We start from the raw sequence: 22,479 nt of genomic DNA, 5'->3' as shown, positions 1-22,479 counted from the left end.
CTGCTCACGCTTTAGGTTACACTTCCATTAAGGCCCGTTTTCTTCTTTTTCTTACTTTATTGATTCATTCAACATGATGATAGAAATCCAAGGTAAAATGTTACCTAAAATTCTATATTTCTCCTCAATTAAAATGTAGGCAACAAATGAAGCAGCGTGTCATGATCTGACGTGGAAAGTCCTCCCACATGGAAGGACGACGGAGGGAAGAAAGCAGCCCAACAACACATCTAGTGTGATCCCATTTCTGAAGGAAAGACGCAGACGGAGGGGAGAGCAAGGGGGGCAGGAAGCAAAGCGCAAAGCCAGACAAGGAATCAGTCCATGCCTAGGTATACATAAAAGGGCAGGAGTTCTGGAAGATTCTCTCCCAAACCGTTATCAGAGAGTGAGGCGAAGGCTGGGCGGGGAGGAGGGAAAGAAACAGCATAAGGGAAACTGAGGGCACTTTTAATTTCCACCTATATATTTTTGTTTGAATTTTTAACCACAGGAAGTGCGCAGTGATCTCTTGCATCGCTTTAGAGACCGGATGGGAGAAACAGAACGAAGGAAATTCCCCCTAATTGGACTTTTCTTTCCTTTGGTTCAATCGCCCAACAAACTGCTTCCCCTCCACGCTGAGGGTTTCGCTGCTGTTGTAACGAGCGTCCCAAAAGGCTAAGCCCGGCCCTGAACCTGCCTTCTCTCCCCCGCGGCCCTCGGCCGCGCTGCAGGCGACCCTGCGGGCCTCCATCCGCGCCCGGGACTGCGTGGCCGCGGCCGCCGTCGTGTTCCTGCTGGACCGGTGTCTCTACGGGCTCGACGTCTCCGCGGCGCTGCTGCAGGTGGCCAAGGGGCTCCACGAGCTGCAGCCCGCGACGCCCATCGCCCCGCAGGTGGTCATCCGCCAGGCGCGCGTCGCCGCCAACTCAGGTGGGCCCTCCCCGCCACCAGCTCAGGTGGGCCCCTCCCCGGCCGCCAGCTCAGGTGGGCTCCTCCCCGCCACCAGCTCAGGTGGGCCCTCCCCGGCCGCCAGCTCAGGTGGGTCCCTCCCCGCCGCCAGCTCAGGTGGGCCCTCCCCGCCGCCAGCTCAGGTGGGCTCCTCCCCGCCACCAGCTCAGGTGGGCCCTCCCCGGCCGCAAGCTCAGGTGGGCCCTCCCCGCCGCCAGCTCAGGTGGGCCCTCCCCGCCGCCAGCTCAGGTGGGTCCCTCCCCGCCGCCAGCTCAGGTGGGCCCTCCCCGGCCGCCAGCTCAGGTGGGCCCCTCCCCGGCCGCCAGCTCAGGTGGGCCCTCCCCGCCGCCAGCTCAGGTGGGTCCCTCCCCGCCACCAGCTCAGGTGGGCCCTCCCCGCCGCCAGCTCAGGTGGGCCCTCCCCGCCACCAGCTCAGGTGGGCCCTCCCCGGCCGCCAGCTCAGGTGGGCCCTCCCCGGCCGCCAGCTCAGGTGGGCCCCTCCCCGGCCGCCAGCTCAGGTGGGCTCCTCCCCGTCGCCAGCTCAGGTGGGCCCTCCCCGCCGCCAGCTCAGGTGGGCCCTCCCTGGCCGCCAGCTCAGGTGGGTCCTCCCCGGCGCCCCTTCCCCAGCCAGCCCTCCCCAGGCGCCCCTCCCTGGCCGCCAACTCAGGTAGGCCCCTCCCCCGACCCCCCTTCCCGGCCGGCAACTCAGGTAGGCCCCTCCTCGGCGAACCTCCCCGGCCGCCCCTTCTCCGGCCCCCCTCCCTGACCGCCCCTACCCCAGCGCCCCTCCCCGGCCGCCCGGGCAGCGCGACCCCCGCGGGCACCGCGGTGCCACCTCCCCCGCCAGCCTGTCCACCGCCGCTGCCGCACAAAGGCCTGGCATAAAGGGTTTCAGAGCCAAAGCAGTAGGGAAAATTGTGAAAGGGTGTGGAAAATACTAATTGGAGCTTTTGTCTTCTAACAAATCTGCCCTGCTGCTTTCAAACAGGGGTATCTGAATCGCTATACTTCTGACCAAGAGCCTTTAAAAAGCAGATTAGAACTCGACTATTTTCTCTTAGGTCTCCTGTCTCCTTTCTGTAGGGCCACTTGACTAAGCCAACAATAGAGCTGACAAACCCACTGAAGTAATTTGAGGGGTTTTTTTCCATCATTCAGAACACCGGTACAGTACCTGATTAGGTCTTAAAGTATCTTTCTTTCTTCCTCCCTCACTGTGAATGCAGTGACAACGAGGCTGACATTCTAACTGAAGACGCGACGCGGAGGGGGTCAGAGGGGCGCGGGGGCCTGAGCACTGCAGCGAAGTCCACTTCCATAGAATTCTCGAATTATTTAAATTGCCAATAAGCGTCGCATTTGGAACGTGCAGCCTGCTATTCTCATTTCCAAGAAGTGAAAAACTAGAGGGTGGAAAGAGAAAGCAAGTTCCCCTCCCAGAAACAGGACTGGCTTGTTTTTTGTTTTTTTTTTGATTGGTTTTAGCAATTGCTATTATTTTAATAACTCTGATCTTTAAGAGGTTAAAACCTTTTTACTTCAAGTTCATTCACTTTCAGATTCTTGCAACTGTGTGTAAATTGTGGCCATCTCTTCTTATTTACTTTTCTAGAGTAATTGCAGGGACAGAGTTGAACTTAGGAAAAATTTCTTCTTTCAAATGTTGCCGGTAGTATTTACAATGTTTGGGATGGGGGGAACCTCACAGCCAGTGTTCCTTCTGACTGTGTCAGATGCCGTGTGAGGACCGCACTGGGTGGTGGGGGGGACAGAAGGGAGAAGGCTGGAGCGAGTGAGGCAGGCTCCTACTGTTGGTTCTCATCAAGAAGAACTCAGAACAGAGTTAATGTAGCCGATTTTGCGAAATGCAGAATTGCTGCAGTGTGGCAGGGAAACTGAGGTCAGATGGTAAGCAGGTACGTTGACAGGTTTGCTTTTGCACCACCAAACTGATCTTTTTAGTTTCCTTTTTTAGTTTTTTGTTTTGTTATTGCTCTCATGTCACTAACCAAAGTGGCATAGCTACTAACAGGTAAGCCCTGGCGTGATCATGCAGAGGATGCTCCTCTGTTACACTGTCACATGTCCTGGATCTTGCTCCCCAACAGCTGGATTGTCCTTTCCTCAGGGACAGGATCAGAAGTGCCCTCAGAAGACAAACTCAAGGCCGGGTGCGGTGGCTCACGCCTGTCATCCTAGCACTCTGGGAGGCAGAGGTGGGCGGATCGCTCGAGGTCAGGAGTTCGAAACCAACCTGACCAAGAGCGAAACCCTGTCTCTACTAAAATAGAAAGAAATTAATTGGCCAACTAATATATATAGAAAAAATGAGCCGGGCATGGTGGCGCATGCCTGTAGTCCCAGCTACTTGGGAGGCTGAGGCAGGAGGATCGCTTGAGCCCAGGAGATTGAGGTTGCTGTGAGCTAGGCTGATACCATGGCATTCACTCTAGCCCGAGCAACAAAGGGAGACTTTGTCTCAAATTACAAAAAAAAAAGAAGACAAACTCAGCCTCAGCGTTAAGTCTTCTATGTATAAACCGCTGCCCCAAAACACCTCATGAGGCTTCACCTACATGGGGCGTCTCAGAGAGAGAGAGGGACAGGGGTGGTTGGGGAGAGGGAGGAAGGCACAGTGAAAGTGGCTTTCAGTCCCAGCACTGGGCATCTGCGGGTGGAGAAATGAGAGGGTTGTATTCTATCACGTGGGGTAGGGAAGAAGAACAAAGGTGATATGAGTGGATACTGTCACCCACTTTCATCCGGGCCTTCCTGGTATCCACTGGAAACACATTCAGAAGGGCCAAGCATGTCGCGTAGTGGGATGTCAGAGGCAAGAGAAGATTCTCTGGGCCTGTCCAGCTCACTCTTTCCTAAATTAGGAAACAAAACCTTTCAAAGCACAATTAGAGATAGATGCTCAGACTTCCAATTCCATCAACATGGAGGATGGAGCAAGTGCAGAATCTTCGCCCGTTACAAGCACACAAATATGCTGAATTAAAGATTTTTAAGTGTCTGAAACATGGGAGATGTTTAAAGTCAGAGTAGTAAGTTACTGCTCGCAACACTTACAGCCAAAGGGGTTTACTCTTAGAGATAGCCCTAAAGGATATATAGTCTCAATCCCTGTGTGAGACAAGAGACAGTTGCTTTGGGGCCCATGTGAGGAGTGAAATATTTGCATAAAGCTGGAATTCTTAAAGGTTTGCACAGGCTATGAAAGGGGACAGAACATTTCCACCAGCCTGCCCAGAGAAGTTGCAAAGAAGCTTGCTCTCTGCCTGAGCTCTAGGGTAGAGGCAAAAAACCAAACGAGCAAATAATAATAACCACATGCCTGGCTGTCCGCCTGGGACAAGTGACTGGTAACAACCTTAAAATTAGGATAAGTTTCCCAGAGCGACTTTCTCAGGTGTTCTAACCCCCTTAATGACTTAACTGAAAAGTATTCCTGCAATAGGTCTGACAGCGGTGGAGAAAATTATGGAACTGGAAATTGTATTTAAAGAAAATGTTGAGGGCCGGGCGCTGTGGCTCACGCCTGTAATCCTAGCTCTTGGGAGGCCGAGGCGGGTGGATTGCTCAAGGTCAGGAGTTCAAAACCAGCCTGAGCAAGAGCGAGACCCCGTCTCTACTATAAATAGAAAGAAATTAATTGGCCAACTGATATATATATAAAAAAATTAGCCGGGCATGGTGGCGCATGCCTGTAGTCCCAGCTACCCGGGAGGCTGAGGCAGAAGGATCACTCGAGCCCAGGAGTTTGAGGTTGCTGTGAGCTAGGCTGACGCCACGGCACTCACTCTAGCCTGGGCAACAAAGTGAGACTCTGTCTCAAAAAAAAAAAAAAAAAAGAAAATGTTGAGAATGAAGCACAGAGAGTTGTCAGCACATGAACATATAAAAGAGAAATTTTAAAAACTCAAATAGAATGGAAAAAGCATGGAAGCATAGTAGGACTTCCGGGAGGACTGACTAGATACAGAATTGGAGAAAAATATGTCTTGAGGTGTAGCTTTCACAGAGAGGAGACATAGCCTTTTACGGAAGTTTGGCTCTACTAGTCATGCCCTGGTCTATGTGAATGAATTGCTCATGTGCACACTCACACATACACACGTATGAATTTAATTCCCACTTCAGATACTATACAACTCCCCACCTTACCAACTCCTGAACACTTCATCTTTCTTTTTGAGTTTTATATATGATATATTTATTGATTTTAAGTTTTAAAATAGAATGTTGTCAAGAGTGGTTATGGTTGCTGTTACAGTATATCAACCTTAGAGCATAAACAACTCAAAGTACTTGTTCAGAACAAATAGGTGACATTTGGTCTCTTCTTTTCAGGGAAACTCTTAAAAGCAGAGTATATTCTGAGCAGTCTGATAAGCAACAATGGAGCAACAGGTAGGCACTTTCATATCTCACAATGAGCTTTACCCTCATTCCTTACCAGAGTTCTAATTTAGTAACAACTTAATGACTTAACACTATGCGTTGAATGTTCTGTGGCTCTGCCACTGGTGAATGAAGTGACTTTAATCAAGCAGCTCACTTGTCTGTCTCTGTTTTCTCTAATTTAAAAAACAAAACAAAAACAAGGTGTCTAATATTTGCCTGCTTGGTTATGGAGTATGTTCTCTAAGGGACAACAGCTGTCAAGGTGGGTGGCTCTGTGGGCCTCAGAAAGGCTCAGTAGCGGCCCTTAGAAAGACTGTGATTGGAAAGGGATGAGACGATGTTGAAGATGAACAGTCCACGTCAGCCTGTCCATGTCAACTTATGAGGAAAACATCTTGCTCCTTTCCTAATCGAAGAAGACCAGTGATTAACAGCACATAAAATAGCCAACACATGGACATCTCAGTTGGTTCAGCTTACACGATTCTGACTGAAAAATTAAAGTTGGGCAAACTTTCCACTCTGGATGCCAAAACCACTGAACCCAGATCAGCTGCAGACCGGGGCAGAGCTTTCCATGGAAGTTTTAAACAAATTGGATCAAGATTTTGAGGCATATCCTTAAAGAATTGTAACAGAAAATGAAATATGGCTTTACCAGTACGATCCTGAAGACAAGACACAGTGAAAGTACCGGCCACCAAGAAATGAACGTGTCAGGTCATAGAAGACATGGACAGGTCAAAATAAACAGTCACGGCAGCGGTTTGGGAGGATGCTCAAGGCGTTGTGTTTGTTGACTTCCTGAAGGGCCAAAGAACGATGACCTCTGCATGTCATGAGAGTGTTTTGAGAAAGTTAGCCAAAGCTTTGGCAAAAACGTGCCTGGGAAAGCTTCATCAGAGAGTCCTCCTCCAGCTTAGCTCCCACTCGCTCCCCTCATCAAACAGGGCAGTTTTGTGAGCTAATCATTAGGCATCCACCTTATAGTCCTGATTTGGCTCCTATGGCTTCTTTTTGTTTCCTAATCTTAAAAATATCTTGCAAACTATTCATCAGAAAGGGACTCAGATACAGAATATACAAGGAACTGAAACAACTCAACAGCAAAAAAAAAAAAAAACCAACCTAAATAATCCCATTAAAAAGTAAGTAAAGAACCTGAATAGACATTTCTCAAAAGAAGACATACAGATTGCTAATGGGTATATGAAAAAAAGTCTCAATATCACTAATCATCAGGGAAATGCAAATCAAAACCACAAGGAAATATCATCCTACCCCTGTACTACCAAAAAGACAAAAAATAACAGATGATGGTGAGGCTGAAGAGAAAAGAGAACTCCTATGCACTGTTGGTAGGATTATAAATTAGTAACACCATATTTCTCAAAAAACTCAAAATAGAATTGCCATACGATCCAGCAGTTTTACTACTGGGAATTTATGCAAAAGAAAGGAAATCAGTGTATTAGAGGGATAACTGAGTCCCCATGTTTATTGCAGCGCTATTTGTAATAGCAAAGATATGGAATCAACCTAAGTGTCCATCGATGAATGAATGAATGAAGAAAATGTGGTGTACATATAGGAATGGCATCGTATTTGGCTTAAAAAGAAAGATATCCTATCATTTGCAGCAACAGAGGTAGAACTGGAGGTCATTATGTTAAGTGAAATAAACCAGGCACAAATATCTCAGGTTCTCACTCATGTAGGAGCTGAACAAGTTGATCTTGTGGGGGCAGAGAGTAGAATGGTAGTTACCGAGGCTGGAAGGATGTGAGGTGGAGGGTAAAGAGAAGTTGGCTAATGGGTACAAACACATAGTTAGATAGAAGGAATAAGTTCTCATGTCAAATGGTGGAGTAGGTGGCTATACTTAACAATGTATTATATAACTCAAAATAGCTAGAAGAGAGAACTTGAAATGTTCCCAACTTACAAAAATAGTGAATACTCAAGTTGATGAATATTCTAAATAACCTGACTCGATCATTATTCATTCTAGGCGTGTAACAAAATATCACATGTGCCCATAAATATACACAAGTATTATGTATTAATGAAAATATTTTTTAACATTGGAATATAATATTTGTATATATAAAATATTGAATATTTTATACTTAATATAAAATATTAAAAATATTTAAATGAAAATATTTTTTGATATTCATGATTGGAAATAAAAACCTAAGTTCACAAGAGAATGTTTATGGCTTTGTGTATTTAAATTGTTTGGAAAATAAATTTGATTTTACAATGTAAGAACTTTAACAAAAATTTATTTTGAAATGGATTTCCTTTCAACATTTAGTCATATATGAAAGGAAGCAAGTCCTAATGGTTGGGTAACAAATCATTTAAGCCTTTGGTATCTTGTCTGAATTTCTGGGCGTTCACATCAACAAGTTTCCTGATAAGTTGAGCACAATTTCTGTTGGACTTTTAAGCTCAGGATGCTTGGATATGAGGTCCCAAGCTCCTTGAAGCATGGGGACATTTCCAGTGGGGAGACAGTTGGAATACAAATATTAATCACACACCCCTCCTTTGTGGCCACCATCACTAAACTGTGATAGGCACCCTTCCATCTTCTATGCTACACACACACACACACACACACACACACACACACACATACACACACAGGGACTGAAAGCTGGGAAGAAAATAAAAGGGTGACATGACAAAGGATAATGAGGGGGTGTGATAAGGAGGCTGACTCTGTTTTTGATGTTTGACCACCAGCAGTGTTCAGGCCTGGCCTCTCCTTCCCCTCCCCCCCCAACACTGGACAGACTGATTTAAAAAGAAAAAAGAAAAGGAATAAAAAGTCCATTCATCCACAAACCCAAGCCCAGCTTACGAGAAATGTTACCCCATCGCCACATTCTACTCACAATGAAAACCGAAGCCACCCTCCACCCAGTACGTTGAAGTCAAAAGGACCAACTTGGGTGCCAGCCCTGTTCTCCCTAGAAAGTCTCATTAGGTGAGCAATAAATCTTTTCATATCCTCTGGATGCATGAATGGAGTAAATCTGTTTTGACGCCCAAACCAATGTGGGGCAGATGGGATTGATCCATCCCATTCTTCTTGAGGCTATCACAAGACAGTGGGCATAATACTACAGATAAACTAGTCTGGGAGGCTGGGTGCGGGGGTTCACGCCTGTAATCCTAGCACTTTGGGAGGCTGAGGCAGGAGGATGGCTTGAGACCAAGAGTTCAAGACCAGCCTGAGCAAGAGCGAGACCCCATCACTACTAAAAATAAAAAAATTAGCTGGGCGTGGTGGTGCATGCCTGTAGTCTCAGCTACTGGGTAGGCCAAGGCAGGATGATTGTTTGAACCCAGGATTTTGAGGTTGCTGTGAGCTATGATGATGCCACTGCAATCTAGCCTGGGCAACAGAGCGAGACTCTTATCTCAAAAATAAGTAAATAAAGTGAAATAATCTGGGATGGCCTTTGAGGGAATAGCACTGAGGCTGAGACCTGAAGAAGGAAAGGGAGATGACCTTTTAAGGAGCCAGAGGAAAGAGGATCCCAGGCAGGGGGACCAGTATGTGCAGATGCCATGAAGCAAGAGACCACTGCTGTTATAAGGACCACACATGATGCCAGCGTGGACTGAGCACAGCTGGTAATGGGGAGAGTTGGAGACCAGACAGGAGTCAGTTCCGGCAGAGCTGGACTTGGACTTGGACTTGGACCTTATTCTAAATCAAGAGATGAGATTGTCTCACAAATCGATATCATGTGTGCTCATGAACGCTTTTATATAATTTTACTGTACCAGGCTATTTCTTTAATACTTTAAGGCCATTTTCCTCTCTTTTATTGTAGGTAGCTGGCTTTACAGAAATGAAAGTGACAAGGTCCTGGTGCAGTCAGTCTGCATACAGATCAGAGGGCAGATTCTGCAAAAGCTAGGTACCGTCATCTAACGTTTGTTCCTCTCAGGGTCATTTACAAAGTCTGGCTACGAGATTTTACTATGGAATTTTCTGATGGCATCTGGCTAAAATTGTTAATCCCCAATTGCCTTGGTGTCTTCATCAAAAAGAGAATGACAATTAAGATTCTAGGAGTGTTATGAATATTAAGAAAACAATATATTTTTTCCATTGAGTTTTGCTGGAGAAATTCACAGTTATATACTATAGCTTTGAACCATAGGGCTCTCAATATTATTTCTAGCACCTGACCCAGTTCAGCAGGACTCCATGTGGTACAGTGACATCTTATTCTAAACCTACCATGATGCATTACTCATTCATTCCTTGGGGTATTCATGAATTTTTCAAGTTTATAGAACCTTAATAATACTTTAAAGTGAAAACTAAAGGTTTTGAAAAATTTTAACAGAAGGTGGCAATTATCATTCTTATAAATAAATAATGGAAATAACTGTTATGTATAATATACATTAATATAAATTACACATAAAAATATAATAATTCATACTGTTTTCCAGTGAAACAGAAAAGCTATCTGTATGAAAACAATTGGGAAAACAGATTGCTGGGTGTCAATCTAATGTGGGCCTGAGTTTTTCTAACAGAATCCAATGAATCTTCATTCTGTATTAGTTTCCAAAGGTATTTTCTAACACAACGGTGTAGATACTAGCTGTTCTCCCCTGTGTCTCTCTCTCTCCCCCTTTTTTTTTCCAGGGATGTGGTATGAAGCCGCAGAGTTAATCTGGGCTTCCATCGTGGGATATTTGACCCTTCCCCAGCCAGATAAAAAGGTTGTTTGTCTAGTGCTTCTTTTTCTCCTTTCCTATATTTGTCTTTGGGTGACTATGTTCCTATGACACAATCAGTTTATCATTTATTTCATCTACTCTAGTTTTATTTATTCTACATGAGCATAGGACCAGAAACGTTTAGTAACTTCCTTCTGTGTCTTGCTTCATCCCTGCTCACAGCTAGATCCTTGGCATATTTATAGTGTTTCTATAATCATTTGTAATTACCTATGTATATGTTTCTGTCTATTAGTCCATTCATCTATTTATTTTATTATATATTTTAATATTTAGCCTATACCTGATTTCGTAGCAAAGTTGAGATGGCCAAGTTGCTTTTATGTAAAATCATTTTTCTTGGGTTGAGTGGGCAAGGACTTCAGTGAATTGTTTATATAGCCTCTTTATTCAAGAAACCAAGAAGCATCATTTGCTTTCCTACCAGATATACTTATTATCTGTCATTCTTTGGGAATATTCTCATTATCTAAAGCATCGGGTTATTACATTTTCCTGAGGTATGTCAGCAGAGTTGCTGCTATGATCCTTTTACAGCGAGGATACAATGTGAGTGCCAATTACTCAGGCCTAGGAGTGTGGACAAGTTAGTGTTGATGATCAGTGAAACCCAACTAAGAAACAGCTGTGTTTACATTAGGTTCATGTACCCTAGGACGTGATGATCTTTCAAGCCCTGTGACATTCAGTTTAAAAGTACCCCCAAATCAGGGTATTAATCATTACATAATGTATCTATGTATCAAAACATCACATTGTACCCCATAAATATGGACAATTATTGCGTGTCAATTTTTTTAAAGTATCTCCAGTGTCATAGTAATAAAAATTATAATAGGCAAATAGTTCATGTGGAGGGCTAATCATTGCCTTTAGGCCATAAGACAAGAGCAGTAATTGACCGTGAATTCTCGACCCGTGATTTGTTTGTGTTTTCCTTACAGGGCATATCCACCTCACTAGGTATACTGGCCGACATCTTTGTCTCCATGAGCAAGAACGATTATGGAAAGTTTAAAGACAATCCACAAATTAGTTTGGTAATTATCATTTGTCAAAAACATGGTGCTGAGTGACATCACCTAGAAAACTGTTGACATTATTCTTGGTGGTTAGTCAATCTTTCTCAGGAGATTGGACCTTGGGCAGCACCGTGTCTCCCTCCTAGATTAATGCAAAGGATCCTGGGATGGCTTCTATGGATCATCCTCTCTGGCTTTCTTATCCCAGCAGCTACCACAGTACCAAACACACAGGGGTCCTTGGAAGTTACTGGTGAATGAATGAATGAATGAATGAATGAATGAATGAATACCACCAATGTGATTTTGAGCCCCACTTAGTTCCTTTCAAATTACCACAAAATTCAGTTTTTAAACATGGGCCATCCATCTCTGCAAATCAGACCATTTGATTTCCTTGCTAATAATAGTTACTAATATTCATATATGACTTTACAACTCAAAAAAGTGTTTGTAGCCACATAAAACTCTATGAAATAGGGCAAACTGTATAATTTCCGTTCTAGAGAAAAATAAAATGTAGTGCAGAGAAACTAAGTAACCTCTGCAGTTTACACAAGCAGTAAGAGGGAGGTCTAGGACTAGAGCCCAGGTCTCTGACTGGCCCAGAGAAGTGGCAAAGATGTTCAAGTGCTCTCCACACTGCACTGAAATTGAGATTTTTATTATTATTATCTATAGTGTCATTTTTATGAAATACCCCAAGTGGCAACGGTATGCATGCTCCACACTAAGGAGTGTAGGAAAAGAACATGTACAGCTTGCTATTAGTAATCTGCATCTAAGATGAAAGTCATGTCCCTTGTTCATCAAAGTTGTCACTGTTTAAAATTGCAAATTTCCTTGCCAACCTGGACCTCTCTAACTCCTTCTCCACTTAATTTTGCTCCGGAACACTTATCATCATCTCAAATACTATACATTTTACTTATTTTGTATACTGACTGATCCATCCCTCCCCTCAACAGAAAGAAAGCTCATTTCACCCTCACTGTCTGCTATCTCCCCTGTGTCTAGGACAAACCTGGCACATGGAGGTACTGGATACATATTTCTAGAATGAGTTGGTGAATCCTAATTGCTGTGAAATCATAAATGAAAGGACTCTTTGCCAAGAGCAATGCAGAAATTATCAATCTGGCTGCAAAATGTGCAGACATCCTGTGAACTGCCACCATCCTCCAAAGCAGCTCGTGTGAATTATTCTGCACAGGCAGGCATGATGAAGATTTGCTCATATTAGCCGTCTCTGGGGTGTGGGTGGAGGATGGAAGGAGTGTGTGCTGGGACGAAGGACAGTCAGCACCTGGGGTTTCCAGACCTGCTTACTCTTTCTTGTCACTGTTCTGGATGGGTTGGGATGAGGAGCAAGGGGTCCCCTGGAATCTTAAAAGAAAAGCAAAGGAATTTCATAGCCTGGTTTTTGCTACTGGATAATTAATCATCACCCTCCCACTGTGCCTCCTGTTTTGTCACAGGGCCTGCTGAAGGAGTTTGACCACCAGTTGCTGTCGGCCGCAGAAGCCTGCAAGCTGGCAGCTGCCTTCAGCGCCTACACACCCCTCTTTGTGCTCACAGCTGTGGTAAACAGAGTCAGCCCTTCCTACTACCTCTCCCCGCAGTGCTCTGATGTAACCAGGGGGAGAAGGTCTAACCCTAAAGTAGGATTTGTGCCTCAGTGTTGGCAAAGGTGATGAGACTCCCCTTATGGAAAAGTTTTATCAGCCAGAATGGCAACGTCCTGGTGGGAGCTAAGTTAATTCAGCCCAAAAACAGAATGTCACCTATTCTAGAGCAATGGTTCCCAAGCCTGGTGCACAGCAGAATCACCCAAGGAGCCTTTTCCAATGCCTATTTCTGTGCACTACTCTAGATCCGCTAAATGCAAATCTTGGGGACTGGTACCCAGAAATCTTTAATTTTGGAACATTGCTCAGTTGATTCAAATGCACAGGTGGATTTGAAAACACTACTCAATTGTTTTGACATTAAATAAATGATGTGTTCATATATAGCAACCTTATTTGCATATTGAAACTTACTGTGTCCATTCCCAGGTATAGACTTTGCTAAAACTGATAATAGCAACAATCACAGATCTACCATCTTTAATCAGAAAGTATCAGGGCTACAGTAGGATGGTAGCTGAAACTAATTTCTCATCCCTTCATGCCAACCAATCGCTTTCATCCCAGCCCCTCCTTCTGATTCACCAAAAAGACCTCAGGTCCTTAACTCAGTGTTTGCTTGTGTGTTTTCCTTAGAATATTGGTGGCATGTGTCCACTTTCCTGCAATATTTCAAGTGACTGTCCTCCAGGAATGAAAAGTTTGCCCTGGTTCACTTCCAGTTTCCAATTCCATAACTGATTTTGTATTTGGTATTTTCCCCAGAATATCCGAGGCACATGCTTGTTGTCATACAGTAGTTCTAATGACTGTCCTCCAGGAATGAAAAACTTGTACCTGGCCGAAGCCAAAGAGGCCTTTGAAATGGGCCTCCTCACCAGGAGGAGAGACGGGCCTGTTACCGGAACACAGGAGCTCCACAGTTTTGTCAAAGCTGCTTTCGGTCTCACCACAGTGCACAGAAGACTGCATGGGGACACGGGGACAGTCTGTGCGGCCGGTCAGCTTTGTAGGGAAGCGATGGAGAAGCTGTACACTTTCAGTACTTCCTCCAAAAGTCAGGACAGAGAAGCTTTGTCTCAAGAAATCATGTCTATGATTGCCCAGGTGAAGGACCATTTACAAGTTCAAAGCTTCTCAAATTTAGATGACAGATCTTATGTTCCAGAGAGTTTCAAGTACAGGTTGGATGAACCCATCTTGCATGGGCAAGCGGATTTCCAAAATATCCTTGAAACCTATTCACAGCACCATACTTCAGTGTGTGAGGTATTTGAAAGCACTTGTAGAGACAGCAAAAATAAGCAGAAAGAAACGAAAACAGGAGTCTGTATCACTGCTCTAAAAACAGAAACAAGAAACGTCGATACTGTGAGTACTACCCAAGACAGACCATGCTCTCAGAAAGGTATGGGAATAGCTTCCTCCCAAATGGCTAAAAATAGTCAGGAGAAACTCAGAAGGGCAGGAAGGAGAAACTGGATTCATTCTGATGCATTTCGAGTGTCCCTGGACCAGGACATGGAGGCTGAGACAGAGCCACCAGGCCACAGCAACGGTGAGGGAGGTGGTTTGAACAAGTCTCTGAGTGACAGCCAGAGCTCAAGTTCGTGGAGCAAGTTATCAGGGTTTAGTTCCTCCACAAGCTGGGAGGAAGTGAATTATCACGTTGACGGGAGGTCACCAAGGAAAGAACAGAGCAAAGAAGAACACCTTGTGGACACACAGTGTTCTACTGCCTTGTCGGAGGAACCGGGGAATGACAAGAAGGGTAGCACTGTGCGTTCATCGTGTTCAGAGCTTTGTGGTCTCACTCTCCAGGAGGACAATTCAGAGTCTTCTCAAAGCCAACTGCACAAACACATGCCTTTGACAACCTTCCCTCCTCGTAACACAGCGGGCACATTCTTGGCCTCTGGTGCAGGCCTGTTCGAAGGAGCTCCAGAAGGTACCCAGGAAGTCAGAAATATTGGACCCAGAACTACTTCTGCTCACTCCAGACCCCCATGTGGTTCCGATTCTTGGTCTTCTGATTCTGGTGGGCTCAAGGATATGGCCACAAATCCTTCAGTTCCAGAAGAAACGTTTGAAATAATTGATGAGTTTCCAGAAACTGACTGTGATGCCAAAGACAGGCATAGGGAAGAGAAGGAAGGAGAACTCAGTGAAAGAAGCATAGGCCCTACGTGGAAAGATCGGCCCTCCTGGGTTGACCCAGAAGGAGAAACAGCAGAAGGCACAGAAGATGCCCCCTTCGACTTTCAGATAGTCATGGACAATGCTCTGGGCAACAGTTCCGTCATGGCAGCATGTAGCTCTTTCACTCCTCCTTGGCCAGTTCAAAATCCGGACTCAGGACAGAGGGGTGATTCAGTTACAGAGCAGGGCGTTGACCCCGATGCCGCCACCATAGATGAGAAGGGCGTTGACCCCGATGCCTCTACCATGGACGAAAAGGGCGTTGACCCTGATGCCTCCATCGTGGACGAGAAGGGCCAAGTGCTTGGCAGCACAGATGTTCAGTCCACGGGCAGATGCGGCTCTCATAGACCGTGTGCTCTGAGACAGCCACCTGGGCACAGCGCCGAGACCCCCAGTTCCCTTGTGAGCAGTAACATTCTCTTCCCCGTCCTCAACGAAGACTGCACTACCACCGAGGAAGGAAACGAACCTGGAAACATGCTCAACTGTAGTCAGAACTCCAGCTCGTCCTCGGCGTGGTGGTTGAGATCACCTGCATTTTCCAGTGGCTCTTCCGAGGGGGAAAGCCCGTGGTCCTATCTGAATTCCAGTGGGAGTTCTTTTGTTTCCCTGCCGGGAAAGACAAGGCAAGAGATCCTTGAGGCTCGCACCTTGCAGCCTGCTGACTTTGAGAAACTCTTGGCAGGAGTGAGTCACGACTGGCTGTTTCAGAGGCTGGAGAACACGGGAGTCTTTAAGCCCAGCCAACTCCACCGAGCACACAGTAAGTACAACCTTTCCCAGAAGGACACCCCCAGGAAGCATCTGTGTTCCAAGAGCTTGTTCTGTAGACCACTTAAAGCTCCTGAAAGACACAAAGCCCTTGTGTGCTTTGTGAGCTCACAGAGGAATTATACTTCTGCACGTACTTAGAGGTTTGCTCTAAAGATCCATGGGGCGGAGAGGGAGACAGGATCTTGGAGGACTCGGGTACAGCCATCATTCAGGGTTTGAGACAGCTGCTGCCATCTTACCCACTCAGCATCTGTCCTCTCCATCGGTTCTCATGACCAACCAGCTGGTTTTGAGAGTTTGGACGCCATATTGCCCACTCCACATCTATTGTCTCCTTGGATTCTCTTTCCCAACCAGCTGATTTCTCTCTATTTTTTCCCCTATTCACATTCTAGGGGGACAAAGTTTGATCTAGTTAAATATCACCCTTCCAAGAAGGCAGAGATTTTTCATACCCACCCACCTAGTTGGTTTCTTACCAGCCAGTGTATCAGTCAGGGGCCCCCTTATTGCCTTAGTCCATTCATGCTGCTAAAATGAAGTACCATCAACTCGGTAGCATGTGAAAAACAGAAATTCTTTAAAATTCTGGAGGCTATAAGTCCAAGATCAAGGTACCGGCAGATTTGGTGTCTGGTGGGGGCCCACTTTCTCGTACACTGAATGTACCTTTTCTCTGTGTCTTCACATGGTAGAAAAGGTAAGGGGTCTCTCTGGGGTCTCTTTTATAAGGTCACTAATCTCATTCATGAAGGCTCCACCTCCATGACCTAACCACCCCCCAAACCTTCCACCCCCTATCACCATTACCTTGTGGGGTTGGGCTATCAACATGAATTTGGGGCAGGGGGGACACAAATATTCAGACCCCTACTGTTGCCATCAGCAGCTACTTCTTACGTAAGGAACAGCCTGAGATCACTGCCCATGGCTGAGCTGGGGCCACGGAGCAGTCAGTGCATCTAACACAGCTTAGAAATGGCAGAGAAGCTGGAAGGAAGGCAGGAGATTCTTGTCTTAGCCCAGAGAGTCATATCATAACACCCTCCCAATATACAAAAGAATTGAATGGGAAAAATTAGCAATTGCATCTCAGAAGAAGTGGACCACATGGATTACTATGCAGTGCACACTAAATAGTAGCTTTCAGCTCTGTCATCAGGAACATCCCCTGGGGAGCTTTTGAAAGCTTCCGATGCTCCCCCCAGAAATTTCCATCTAATGGGTCAGGGGTGTGGATCCAAGCATGGGTATTTCTTATGAGATCTACAGTGATTCTGTTTAAAGCCCATGTTGAGAACTTCTGCTTCAGAGTATTCCAGTGTTTTGCCTGCCACCTTGAAGTCAGATTAAAATACAGATCAGGTTGGGCTCGGTACTGTGTGCCTACAGTCCCAGCTCCTAGGGAGGCTGAGGCAGGAGGATTGCTTGAGCCCAGGAGTTTGAGGGTTTGAGGCCAGCCTGGGCAACAACAACAAAAACCAAAACAACAATAACAACAACAACAACAACAAAAACCTTGTTTTTAAAAGCAAAATTTTCTAGTAATGTGATTTCTTCACTTGCTATGAGATTCTGTAATTTTGAAATCCTATTTCTTAGAGTTAGGGAATTGCTCTATTGTTATTTATCGTTATTATGGGCCAATTTGTGGATGAAAAACCACACTGAAAGAAGTGAGGCCAAAAGTTGCAGAAATAGAACCATTATACCCTTCCTCCTTTCTTCTCTCAATTCATCACCCTTCTTGAGTGCATGCAAGCAGCTCACCTCCGTCTTCCTCCCAGCCTCTCTGACTGTGTCACCCAACCCTGGTCACCATCTTTCCCAGCCCACAGTCATCCCTTCCCAGTTTTGTGGGTTCGTCTGACTGTAAGTGTTTCCTCTCCTGCGTGTCCTCTCGGTTTGTCCATTGTCACCACCTAGACACAGGGGGTCTTTGTCTACTTCATTTTAACTTTAACCAAAATGTTGCATTCCTTCCTTAGAGTTCATGTTGGTCTTTTCTCTCAAAGAGACGCTGTCTTGCTTAGCACTGTTCTTCCATTCTATAAGGTGGAGACTGTCCTTGTACTTTCTTCTTATCTTTTCCTTTTTCAGTTGAGTTTGCCTCTTTGTACAGTAACTACATTTTCTCAAGTAGTTTCTGAACTGTCCCAACTTAAAACAATTGAGATAAAATTAGGATGTCATTCGATTACAATCTAGGATCCCTGGAGCTGCCAGGATCTATCAAGTCAAGTAAAATTATTTAGTTTATTTCTATCTCTATGATCTGGCAGAGGTCTTAGTCTCTATTATTTGGGATCCCCAGATAATAATATTTAATAAGAACTTGCAAGTTTATATGACCTGTCCCAAGGTGGACGGGGGGCGGGTTCTTTGGGGGGGGGGGTTCTGGTTTAAAAATTCCTTTGTTTTCTACTACTTTTATAAAGACACTCTGGTTTTAGTTTATCCTTTGCCTTCACAAATAAGAAATTTTATGAATCAAAGGCTATTCTATATTATAATTTGTAAAACATCACATTTTTATCCCATCACTCACATTTTAATACCATAGTAGTCACAGAAGAGAAAATGTATACATTTGAGAAAATGTATAAAGAAGCCGCAGGTTTCAGATGAGCTGGCTTAGGACTCGTGTCACTTCAACTCTATTCATGAATCATAACATCCTTTTGAAAATAAGATCCATTCTCATCTTATCTTTCTCCAGATGCTCTTTTGTTAAAATATTCCAAAAATTCTGGACTCTGGACAGCACAGGAAACTGCTGTGTACCTGGGGGACTACCTGGCTGTGAAGAAGAAAGGCAGACAAAGAAATGCTTTCTGGGTTCATCATCTTCATCAAGAAGAAATTCTGGGGAGGTATCACTTAAAAACACATGCATGACTAATGTAGAATGAACTGAACTTGTCCTTCTGTTAAGTAGTTACGAGATTTTCAAATGACTGAAAAGTCGAGCAAAATATATGTTTTCAGATTTCTTCTCTTCCTCTTCATCATCCATTAATTACTAACAGTTACCATGTTTTGGGGGCCTACATTATATCAGCTATTCTGCTGAATGTTTTAGACACGTGATCTCAAATTCTTTAGGAAACAATATTAACCACATTGTACAGATAAGAAAAATAAAATTCCTGGACATAGGACAGACCAGGGAGCCTTAAATACTCTCATGAAAAATGCTGGCAAACAGGTTAAAAACTATGAAAGGCACAGTTTTAAGTAAATGGGTGAGCCTGGGACAAAAAGGGGGAAAAATCCTCTGAGACCAAGGATAAAGCATGTCGGGGATATATGTGATGACTGAAGCCTCCAGAGGTCCTCTGTAGAAGTCTGAGGTGGGGCAGAGTGAGGAAGCAACCAGCGACAAAAGCTACATATGGAAGGAAGTGAGTTCAGAGGCTGCACATACAAAGCAGGACTCGGGAATGGCTATATCCTCAAGGTGAAGGTTACCTTTAAAAATCCCACCCCACTGGAGCACATGCCTAAAAAGTTTTCAGTTTGGCCTTCATTCTGAATGAAAACTTTAAACAAAAACTCACCTGAAAAATTAATGACCCAGGTAGTCCTCATTGAGTTTGAGGCCTAAATTTACACCATCGTCTATTTTAAAAGGCTGTCAAAGGCCGGGCGCGGTGGCTCACGCCTGTAATCCTAGCACTCTGGGAGGCCAAGGTAGGCGGATTGCTCAAGGTCAGGAGTTCAAAACCAGCCTGAGCAAGACCCCATCTCTACTAAAAATACAAATAAATTAATTGATCAACTAAAAATATATAGAAAAAATTAGCCGGGCATGGTGGTGCATGCTTGGAGTCCCAGCTACTCGGGAGGCTGAGACAAAAGGATCGCTTAAGCCTGGGAGTTTGAGGTTGCTGTGAGCTAGGCTGACGCCATGGCACTCACTCTAGCCTGGGCAATAAAGTGAGACTCTGTCTAGAAAAAAAAAAGATTTAAAGAAAAAAAAAGGCTGTTAAGCCAAATGTTTTAATTTAAAATTGACCTTGTTCTCTACCCAAATCCAAATAGTGTAGGCAATAAATAGGAAGAGAAAGAGACAGAGAGAGACAAATTGGGGAACTCTTTAAACAGTAAAAATTACATTTCTTGAAAAGTGTATTGATAATAATATTAGTAAACATGAAAATGTACTTACTACATGCCAGACCCTGTTTTAAATAATTTACATGCTAATTCAATTAATCTTCACAAAATCCTATGAAATAGGTACTATTATTATCCTCATTCTATAGATGAGGGAACTGAATCATAGAGATGTTAAGGAACTGCCCAAAGTAACACATCTAAGCAGTGCAGCCAGGTGTTATAGGTTGAATTGTGTCTGCCAAACATCTATATGGTGAAGTTCCTTGTACCTCAGAGCGTGGCCTTATTTGGAAATAGAGTCATTGCAGATGTAATTAGTTAAGTTAAGATGAACTTGTGCTGGAGTAGTGTGGGCCCATCCTTCAGTATGACCATTATTTTTATAAAAAGAGGAAATTTGTAGATAGACACAGACACAGTGATAATGCCATGTGAAAATTGGAATTATGCTGCAACAAGTCAAAGAACTACCCAAATCCAGGAGAGAAGCCTAGAACAGATCCTTCCTCAGTGCCTTCACAAGGAGCATGGCCCTTCTGGCATTTTCATCTTGTATTTCTAGATGTCAGAACTATGGCAGGGTCAATTTTTGTTATTTAAGCCACCAAGTTTGTGGCACTTTGTTACAGCAGCCCTAGGAAACTAATATACCAGAATATATCGTAAGAGGATTTGAGATGAGAAATAAATTGAGAATAAGAGACATGGAGAATGGAATGGGAGGGTTCAACATACATCTGATCAGAAGAAAATAACAAAGCAAATAGAAAAGAAGCAATAGTCTAATAGATAATTTCTGGTAATTTTCCAGAATTGCCAAAATACATTGATCTTTACATATAGTGGTCACATTAAATCCCAAGGAGGATAGCTTGGGAGGGGGAAAGAACTAAAAGGAAGGAGGAGGCCGGGCGCGTTGGCTCACGCCTGTAATCCTAGCACTCTGGGAGGCCGAGGCGGGCGGATTGCTCAAGGTCAGGAGTTCAAAACCAGCCTGAGCGAGACCCCGTCTCTACCATAAAAATAGAAAGAAATTAATTGGCCAACTAATATATATAATATCAAAATCAGCCGGGCATGGTGGCTCGTGCCTGTAGTCCCAGCTACTCGGGAGGCTGAGGCAGGAGGATCGCTTGAGCCCAGGAGTTTGAGGTTGCTGTGAGCTAGGCTGACACCACGGCACTCACTCTAGCCTAGGCAAGAAAGCAAGACTCTGTCTCAAAAAAAAAAAAAAAAAAGGAAGGAGGAAAGGAAAGAAGGCAATCATAAATCCACTACTAGTTACTTAGTAGTCAAACTTCAGAGCACCAAGGAACAAGAAATAGTCTTAAAAAGCAGTCAAAAAAGATTACATACAAAGAAATGTCAATTAGATATACAGCTGATTTCTCAGTCGCAACAATGGAAGTCAGAGACAATGGAAGTAATATACTTAGTGAAACCAGCTTTCAAGGAGGAAGGCAAAATAAAGGCATCTGCAGATTGAAAGAAAAAAATGACGGTGACAGTTCTCCATTAACAAATCCTTACTAAATAAAAATGGTCCCATAAAAATGGTATAAGACGAGAGAAGGAATGGGCCTCTATTCCCAGATTGATGATCCTATACCCAGGGCCAGAGGTCCTCTGGCAGAATGTTCAGAAAATGCTCCAGTACCAGAACCCATAGGGTTTGCTCTTTTGTTCACAACTCTGGCCTCAGTCCACAAAGTTCTGAATTAGTTCAAATGTTCTGCAGGTCTTGGGTTCTCTCCATAGCAGAACTGCCTGAAGCACTTGTAGAATATCCCTGTTATGACAACTGCATCTCTTCAGGCTGCTTTCCCATGCTATATTGGCTCCTCTTCTACAGTCTCCACTGTCAAATTTCCTTTCTGATCCTCAGGAGTCAGAATGACCAAAATCATAGCTGTCTTGGATTCCATTATCACATTGGATTCAGAAATTTCTGGAGAGAGATTTTTCTGGTTGAGGTCTGTGTCTCAGACAGCTCCCTTTAATTCTCAGAGGTCACTCTGAGCACAGGTGAAATTACTCATAAATTCACACCAGCTTATAGCAAGTTTAAACTACAGTAAAGTATAGTACTACTGTTTCACTCCTTTCAACACTGAATCATTTACTGCCTGTGTCTTCCCTCTCCAACTGTGCTGTACACCCTTGAAATATACAAATCGTGTCTCACACCTTCTTCAAGACACTCAGGACTATCACAGTGTTAGGCACGTAAGAGTTGTTGATGGAAAATAAGTTTTCGTAGAGATGAAGTGATCATAAAAGGAAGGGATATAGAAGGCTTAAGACTGGTCCATTGACCTGTATAAAGCCACACTGCAGGGAGTGAAAGATCTGGCTCCAGAGTCCATGCACATGCCAGTACCCCATGCTGACCTCCTTGTCTCTCCAGAGGTCTGGAGAACATCTATGCTCAATAAGTGGACATTTTCCCTTTCTAATCAATATCATTCTGAGCCAACTAGCACGAGCTCTGTTCCATTGTTCAGTGAGCTTTTACAAAATTATTGAAATCATAAGTCAAAATAATCAATATTGACTGCCTAAGGCAGAGAAAATGTAACATCTTTAAAGCATTTTTTGCATGTCTCCTT

The 22,479-nt window shown here is 44.3% G+C and overlaps 1 protein-coding gene across 6 annotated transcripts in view; it reads left to right on the top strand.

Moving 5' to 3' along the window:
- ALPK1 (alpha kinase 1) overlaps positions 1 to 22,479 on the top strand; it is a 107,798-nt gene that overhangs the window by 76,273 nt on the left and 9,046 nt on the right. For all 6 annotated transcript variants that reach the window (XM_075998248.1, XM_012766174.3, XM_075998245.1 and 3 more), the window contains 8 exons: positions 717 to 915; positions 5,290 to 5,349; positions 9,198 to 9,284; positions 10,028 to 10,104; positions 11,067 to 11,162; positions 12,623 to 12,727; positions 13,538 to 15,737; positions 18,468 to 18,621. In XM_075998248.1, coding sequence (XP_075854363.1) covers positions 717 to 915; positions 5,290 to 5,349; positions 9,198 to 9,284; positions 10,028 to 10,104; positions 11,067 to 11,162; positions 12,623 to 12,727; positions 13,538 to 15,737; positions 18,468 to 18,621 — 2,978 coding nt within the window. The remainder of the gene's footprint in view (positions 1 to 716; positions 916 to 5,289; positions 5,350 to 9,197; positions 9,285 to 10,027; positions 10,105 to 11,066; positions 11,163 to 12,622; positions 12,728 to 13,537; positions 15,738 to 18,467; positions 18,622 to 22,479) is intronic.

This window comes from Microcebus murinus, chromosome 27, assembly GCF_040939455.1.
Source record: "Microcebus murinus isolate Inina chromosome 27, M.murinus_Inina_mat1.0, whole genome shotgun sequence".
NCBI lineage: Eukaryota > Metazoa > Chordata > Mammalia > Primates > Cheirogaleidae > Microcebus > Microcebus murinus.
This window is presented reverse-complemented; position numbering and strand designations above follow the sequence as displayed.